The sequence below is a fragment of the Panicum virgatum genome, chromosome 1K (assembly GCF_016808335.1).
Source record: "Panicum virgatum strain AP13 chromosome 1K, P.virgatum_v5, whole genome shotgun sequence".
In the NCBI taxonomy this organism is placed as follows: Eukaryota; Viridiplantae; Streptophyta; class Magnoliopsida; order Poales; family Poaceae; genus Panicum; species Panicum virgatum.
In genome coordinates, this window is record NC_053136.1 from 26,797,985 (window position 1) to 26,805,966 (window position 7,982).

General features: G+C 40.8%; 1 protein-coding gene and 1 pseudogene across 1 annotated transcript; both read right to left on the reverse strand.

Annotated features, from left to right (window-relative positions):
* Positions 1 to 4,136: 4,136 nt before the first annotated feature.
* On the reverse strand, positions 4,137 to 4,628 carry LOC120651884 (annotated as a pseudogene).
* Positions 4,629 to 5,125: 497 nt separating this feature from the next.
* Positions 5,126 to 7,982, reverse strand: LOC120700354. Its single transcript, XM_039984575.1, has 3 exons — positions 7,271 to 7,982; positions 5,820 to 5,900; positions 5,126 to 5,660 (listed from the first exon to the last, which is right to left on the reverse strand). Exons 1-3 carry the CDS (start codon positions 7,469 to 7,471, stop codon positions 5,571 to 5,573), a joined length of 372 nt encoding a protein of 123 aa, XP_039840509.1. The 5' UTR covers positions 7,472 to 7,982; the 3' UTR covers positions 5,126 to 5,570.

A 7,982-nucleotide genomic window follows, 5' to 3' on the forward strand; every position in this document is an offset into this window, starting at 1 on the left:
ACCGAGAGATGAGGTGCGGGTGCATGTGGATGAGGATGGCGGAGACTTAGGCCATGTTTAGTTTCCAAAAAGTTTTCTACAGTACCTGTCATATATCGAATTTTCGGACACATGCATGGAGTATTAAATGCAGTTGAAAAAATAACTAATTATACAATATAACTGTTTCATATGAGATGAATAATTTTTAAGCCTAATTAGTCCATAATTGGAAATTAATTGTCAAATAACATTTCATCAAAAAAAATTGTCAAATAACAATAAAATGGCAGCTGAAAATGGAAACGAAAAAGGTGGGGGGTATGCCCGGTGTCTATACATACTTAAGTAATTTTTGCATGAAATATAATTTAGCTCGATTTCAAGCTGGCCGGAGCAAGAATGTCAGCTGGTTCTCAAGCAAGGCAATTATCACTACCGGAATCAAGATATTTGTCGTGTGCTCAGTAGTTTGCTTTCTATATATCGGGCACGTGGCAAATAATCTCTTTGCTGTGTGCACACATGGCAAAGATATAACACACCGCAAATACATGCTTTGTTGTATGTTTTTTTAGCACACGACACAGAAATACTTTTCTTGCCGCGTGCTTTATTTTGGCATACAGAAAAGTAATAATTTTTTTTGTTTTCTCACCTTCAAATTTTTTCTACTCTTCGCATACAACATGTGGTACTCCGTGTTAAAATTTGGTATATTTTTATATTTATTTATTATATTTTCCTAATAAATTGTATTTCAAGCAATTTTTGGAATCAAATCAAATTTGAACCACAAGTGATTCAAATAATAGAATAAAATGAGTGGAAAATAATATTCATGTTATTTAACGTAGTTTGAGAGGCCTTACCTATCAAATGAAGAGAAATTTTGAACATCTTATCCAAGAAATACAACCACAAACGTGTGTTCAAATGATTTTAAATTTTTTTAAAAACAATTGAAGTCTGAAAATTATGAGATTTGTCAATTTCTCATGATATCATATGTGGAGGCTGTGGTAAAAATTTGAGTGGGTTTCGCAATTTTGTCACGTACGATGCTTACAAATGAAAACATATGTGAAGAAAATTATAGAGTTAAATAGAATGCGGTTAGGTTTTGAGTGAAAGTAGTGACCATCAAATTTGGGTTTGACTTTTAAATTTTTTTATAGCCAACAGAAAATATAAATTGTTTCGTGTAACCATTTGATAATTTTAATGTATTAAGTGCAATTACAAAATTCATATAAATTGAATTTGATATATAACTATATAAAATGGAATAATATGAGTAGAAAAATTAAATACACATAGTTGAGTGAATTTGACAAAGTATATTCAAAGTGCATCGTAATCAATTTAGAAGAACAAAAAAGAAGAAGGAAACAAGAAAAATGAAAAAAGAGGCTTTGTCGTGTGCCAGATCAAGGCACATGGCAAATGACCAGACTTTGCCGTGTGCCCCTGATCTAGCTCACAACAAAGTGAAATTCAAATATCATAAATAAGCTCCGATGGATAAATTGCCAAAATGAAAGTTGTAGATCTCGAAAAGTTATGAAACTTTGTAATTGACAACTTCTTAATTTAAATTTATTTAGGGCCTCAAACAAACAATTTACATCGGTTTAGTATAATATGTGGTGAAAGAAAATGGAGTATAGACACAAATGAGTGCGTGGTGCAATGGTAAACAAGGTTACATGTGGGGGAGGTCGTGGGTTCGAATCCTGCCGGCCACGTAGTGTGCAAAAAATACTGTGGCTTTCGTGAAAATTGAAATGGTTGGAATCTCGCCAGGACTCCCTGGTGGGTGTACTTCGTCGAGAAGAGAATGCACTGAGGTGTTCTGCCGCCCTTTCAAAAAAAAAATACTGTGGCTTTCGTGAAAATTGAAAAGGTTGGAATCTCACCAGGACTCCCTGGTGGGTGTATTTCGTCGAGAAGAGAATGCACTGAGGTGTTCTGCCGCCCTTTCAAAAAGAACTCGGGAAAATAGTTCATCTGATAATGGAAACAAGCATCATATACTCACATATTAATTTGCATTGGTAACACATATATATTACCCAAAGAAAATTAGTCCAGAAACATGATTTTGTGTTCAAGATTTGCATTAGTTGAGACTTCATTCTACCAGAGCCATTGACACCAAGGGTAACAATCATTATTATTAGGGAAAAAAGTTTATTTTACTCTTTTCACCAATTCACTGTCCGAACAATTCCAATTGCTCTAATCTACCCTCTAATGATTCTCTTTTTTTTTCTCAGTGTACAAATTGAATTATAAGTTCAAATTTTGTCCATGGATAGAGAACATGATGCTTTAATTTATGTTAAAAAACACATGAAGAATTATTCATGGTTATTTTTGTACGTTAAGAAGATTTAATACGAAATTGATCACACACTGCATGAAAAGTATTAATGAAAAATTCATAATGTATTTTTCCAAATGAATATTTGGCATCACAATAATATCATTTATTGGGTTTCAAAATGAATAATTCTACTACTATTGCGTTCCATGGATGATCCCAATCAGGTGAGATTACAGATTGAGGATATATTTCTTTGAATTCCGTTATGTTGCACTTATGTCTTCAATATCCCTCTTATATTTTAAGGTATGACATATATTCTTTCAAGCCCCCTGGAATCGAAATGAAAAGTACTTTTGCCTCCTTTGTTTCCAGCTCGTGCCCCCCCCCCCCCCCCCCAAATTGCAACGGTTTTTTTTTGTCTCTTCCCTCTGTTTCGGATGGTATCGTCTCCCAGGCAGTTTCTACTTTAAACAAGGAATATAGATGCGTGCCAACTTGTTGCAACAAAGGCAAAACTTTGTCAGAATCTACTTTCTGATGTTCTTTTGATCATGTGTCATGGAGCAAAAGTTAGCTAGGTTCTTAGGAAAAGCTTGTTTCGTGATGGTAAACCTATATATATATACATATAGATTAAAAACTGATCTTAATAATGAAACATTTTCATATAGATAGCATTTATCCCATGGGAAGGACAGTGGGTTAAATGTTTAAAGTTTAGAATGGATCAAAAAAAATACACGTGCAATGATCTAATTAACATTTGTCTTTCTTTTTGCTAAAGAGAAATTTGCCTTAGCATCCATATGGCTCAAAATTAAAGGAACTTTCATAATCATTAATTAAAATACACAATTCAGTGGAGAGCTTTGCTATAGTTAATTTTACAATAGTAGCTATTTAATTGGATTTTTTTCACAAACTAGCTAGGGGGTCCCAGTTTGTGCATACTACTGTTACATATTTTGCTTTTTTTGACCATGTTTCTAAATGAGGTGTTGTGTGTATATATCCAAAGGATCAACTAAAATATAATAAAATTTACCGAACGTGCCAAGTTTTACATAACTGATTTGATGGTGTCATCAAAATTTTGCAGAGGACATACAAACATAGAGCTAAAAAAAGATCTAAGCCTCAAAATAAAGGTTATGATGCCAATGTAATGCCAAGGGTACTTTGTAAATTGTGAAAAATTGCGCCTCTTTAGAGACATCTGATAAAATAGAAACAAGAAAAATGGGAAAATCGCATATAGCTTTATTACTTATGAGTACATGAAAATAAATGTTTATTTTAATGAATGCATGAAAACTATTTATACAAGCACATATATATACGATATAAAAAAGTAAATTGAAGTTCATGATGAGAGTTCATTCCATATATTTCTAAAATGAGAACCAGAAATAATATCTAACCTTCGTTCATTCACATACATCACTTATTGGTCCTGATCGAGTTCCCACGAAGTTAACGCTCTGGCTTCTCATCAGTAGCTCATCAATCGAAGATCATGAATTTATAAGAAAGAAAAACCAGCATGTCAATACAATAATTTTCATTCAACTCTTCCAATACACTTTTTTGGCAAACCGTAAAAATAATACAAACTAATATATCTGTCTACAGGTCCCCTGTCCCAGTAAACATCATGTGCATATATATCAATAAAATACTCAACTCTACCCGTCGATCCTCTTTCTCTTTGCCAGAATATCTGCAAAGAATTCAAAGCATGCACGTACCAGTTCTGCGTGTGCGGGCATCCCCCCCCCCCCCCCCATTATTCCAGATCGATAAAGAGGTTAGAGCAGTCACATATATATATCTATGTGTGTGTGTGTGTCTATATATATATAAAGGCCATGAACACGTTTATTTGCTGCCACCAGAGCCCGACCCCTGCCGGCCTGGACCGAGAGCTATAGCTAATTAGCAGCGTCGCGCACCTCGAAGACGTTGCGGGGTCTTGACGACGATGTCGTACATGTGCACGAGCCTAAACCTGGAGAAGTCCCGGGGCACGGAGATGAGGTGGACGGTGGAGCGCTGGTGGAAGAGCAGCAGGCACGGGTCGTTCACGTAGCGCTCCCACCCGAGCTCCCGCAGCCGCCGCTCCAGCACCTCGTACGACGTCACCACCTCGCCGCTGGGGACGTGCACCAGCACCTTGCGCCGCCCGCCGCTGCCGGCCGACGACCCTTCATCGTCCTGGCCGGGGTTCTCCACGCGGCGGACGAGGCCGTCCTTGAACACCCACACGCCGGACATGTCTCGTGACCGTGTGTGGAATTTGCTGTGAGGAGGACGAACAGTAAGGCAGGTTGGCATCACATATGTACTAGTGCCGGCCAGTACAAAGAGGGAGATGAGAGGGACGCAGATCGACAGCGTGCTCCTGTTAGTAGGGCCGGGAATGGAAAAGAAAACAGTGCTCACCTTCCTGATTAGCTGAAACTGGTGGGCCCCCGGGGGGTATGCTGTGCGGTGCAGTGTGAGTGGTGGGTCTTCTCTGGTGGAGTGCAGGATGTGGGGCCTCCCCCAATCAACAGGTGCAAGAGGAACGTGAATCTTCGGCAGTGGAGGCCGACGACCGCGGAGAATTGTGTGTGCGGATTATATATACTAGAACATTCGGCGCGCGCGATGCGCACCCTATAATTTCATCAACAATTAAATCCAGCAGTAGGATTAAATAGACATTGGAGAGCAGCCCTACCATTTCAACAATCAAATCCAGCCCTACCATTTCACAATCAATCCAGCCCTACCATTTCAACAATCAAATTCAGCAACAGAATTAAACAAACATTGGAGAGCAGGAATGCACACTTCTTGTTTAAGCATTCAAGGAATGCTCAAGTTTGTAAATTTCTCCAAAGAATTTGTTACAGGCAAAAGAATCTCAACGCATACCATCCATCCTCTGGATGCAGCTGCTTCTATTGGCAATTTACCATCCTATTAAGGAACCACACAAGTAAATTAAAAATAAATACTGTTCATTGGCCATTGTCAAATTCACTTAAGGCAGACAAACTTGAAATCCCTTTGGCCATTGTCAAATTCACTTGTGGCAAACAAACTGATGAGAAGTCATGCTTCAGAACAACATAGCTCGAGCCAGTGAAAACTAAACACGTGAGCTGTGCAGTCAACATATCAACTCCGACTTTGCCTCCTTATGCACTGATATATCTCTCCAATAACATATTATCCACATAGATCTCAAAGAACCCATTAGGTGATAGCAGCTTCAGTCATCATCTTGACCAAATTGATCATCAGCGTCACCACCCAGAAATGAGCCGATGGACTTGCGAAGGATGTGGATCGATTTGTCATCCTGTGAAACATGAACGCAGCGATGGTGAATTAATTATGGTTATTTCATTATGCAAGTTTAGTTTCAGTTATGGGACATGTGAATGGCATAAGCAACCAGATATTTAAGTTGCAAATGATCTTTCAAAGAAAAGATGAAAATGCATGCTCTAACATATACCTGCTCCATCTTTGGACATTCTTCTGCATTTGCTATCTTCTCTGAAAATGTTTTCTCGAGTTCAGACAGAGTAGTCTTCTCCTTTCGTGTTAAATGGCAGAATGTCAGAGCAATGAACTCATAGACAAAACTGAAGGAACAAGCTATCTACTTTGCAGTTCATACTGCATAAGCAATTTATCTTTATCTTCAAACTTTGAGAAAAGTATATGCAGAAAACAGCACAGATAAGTGAATTGAAATGAGTATGTATAATTAATGACAACTATCTCACTGAAACTCAAGACAAAAAAATGACAATTAAACAATCATACTATATGTTATTTAACCCATAAGATGAATTATCAGCCATACGAAAATTACAACTAAACCCAACTCATCCTCACAATTATCTGTATGGCTGATTGTTTAAAACAATCATATGAAAATCTCCATGCATATTAAAACTGAAAATTCTGTATGGCTGATTTCCATCCATTCATGTACTACTGAAATGCAGGGTTTAGCTTGCACTATTTCTGAAACTATACTATGTATATAGCATGTAAATGCAGATCTATAAATCTATAAGCAAATAAGAAGATGAACCATGATTATAATTTTAGTAGCTAACACAAAAACTCCAGCATGCATACCGTTTTATAAGAATTTGGCACAAAATAATTTGTTCATATTCCCACCTATCCCTACATATCAGGGTTCCAATTTCCAAGAGTTGGAGTCAGCTATCAGCTACATTGACGCTAATTCATTCAGTCATGTGTATATGTGAACTGAAATTTTGGGAGACTAACAGTTATTACATGACCAAATCAGTTTGCATGACCCAAAACTGAAAGCCTGGTATGCAGAAAGATTCATTAGAATGATATACTAAGCACGTCTGAAAAGGAGCACCGACAAGGTCTTATTTGGCATATGCAGGAATAATTGTCAAAATATAGATAAATTATGTTCGAAAATGGATACCAGTGCAGAGCCTCGTATCCCAAGTGGTTAAGTAACAGGATACATGATATGTTGCATGAAGGCTCTCTAAACAATTGGCAAGTCTACCACAACTATCAGAACTGTGTGAGCTTCATAATTGATGAAGCATTTTTTTAGGTGACACCAGTGTAAGATTCAGTACTACATGTTGCATTGTACTTTGTCTGAACAGATCCCATGCCATTTTCTTAAGAAGGAAAAACGAATGAAGCAAATTAAAGCATGAACTAAACACATGCAGCAGCATCATATACAAAGATTCTGCATATAGTTTGCAGAATATAAGTAACCACAACCAAATCAACTGCAGTTCATCATGCCCATCCTAGTACTCTGCCCCAGTGGTCGAATTTCTCCTAGTGAATTGATTCATAGAGCACGCACAAAGCACTCACCGTTTCGACCTTAGAACCAAATTATCTAACAAGAACGAAGTGGTGAAATCATTTGGATGGAAGTACCTCCCTTGCAGCCGCCGTCAAAGAGCACGAGCTATCCAGCGACGAGGTTGAGAGTGCGACGCGCGGGGGTCGAGGCGACGCCCCCCTCACGGGGGCGCGGCACGCGGACAGGGTGCCTAGCCTGGGGACCTCGGCGTAGACCCTCCTCCACGGTGCTGGCACCTCGGCGCCGCCACGCTCACGCTTGCGCTCGCCTAGCATGGCGGCGGCACGGGCGGCCCAGTTGCAGCGGCACAGCGCCGAGTCGAAGCCAGAGCCCGAGAAGGCGACGCGCCCCTCCCGTCGGTTCCCGAGGAGGAGGAGAGCACCGTCGGGGAGGCAGCGCGAGCCTCATCGCCGCCGATGCCAGAGGAGCAGCGGGGCCGCGACAGGCGGGGAGGCGCCGAGGGCGGAGGAGGAGGAGAGCACTGCCGGGAAGGCTGCGCGAGCCTCGCCGCCTTCGGCTCCCGAGGAGCAAGCGGGGACCACGGCCGGCGGGGAGGCGCCGAGGGCGGAGCAGCAGCAGGAGGAGGAGTTGGAGGAGGAGGCCTTCGAGAACGCGCTCACCGACGAGCAGCCACGGGAGGTAGGCCGCGACTCGCCAGATCCACGTCAGCCCGTGCCGCGCGAAGGAGTGAGGGGCGGGGAGGGGAGCCGAGGAGGAGAGGGGCGGCGGCGGCGGGGAGCAGGAGAGGTGGGAGAGGGCGGCGGGGGGCCAGGGAGGAGAGGGGGT

Coding starts and splice junctions, on each gene's coding strand:
- LOC120700354 (XM_039984575.1), bottom strand. CDS start 7,471: ATGCTAGGCGAGCGCAAGCGTGAGCGTGGCGGCGCCGAGGTGCCAGCA. Junction 5,901..7,270: donor TGACGGCGGCTGCAAGGGAG/GTACTTCCATCC, acceptor TTAACACGAAAG/GAGAAGACTACTCTGTCTGA. Junction 5,661..5,819: donor AATGTCCAAAGATGGAGCAG/GTATATGTTAGA, acceptor CATGTTTCACAG/GATGACAAATCGATCCACAT.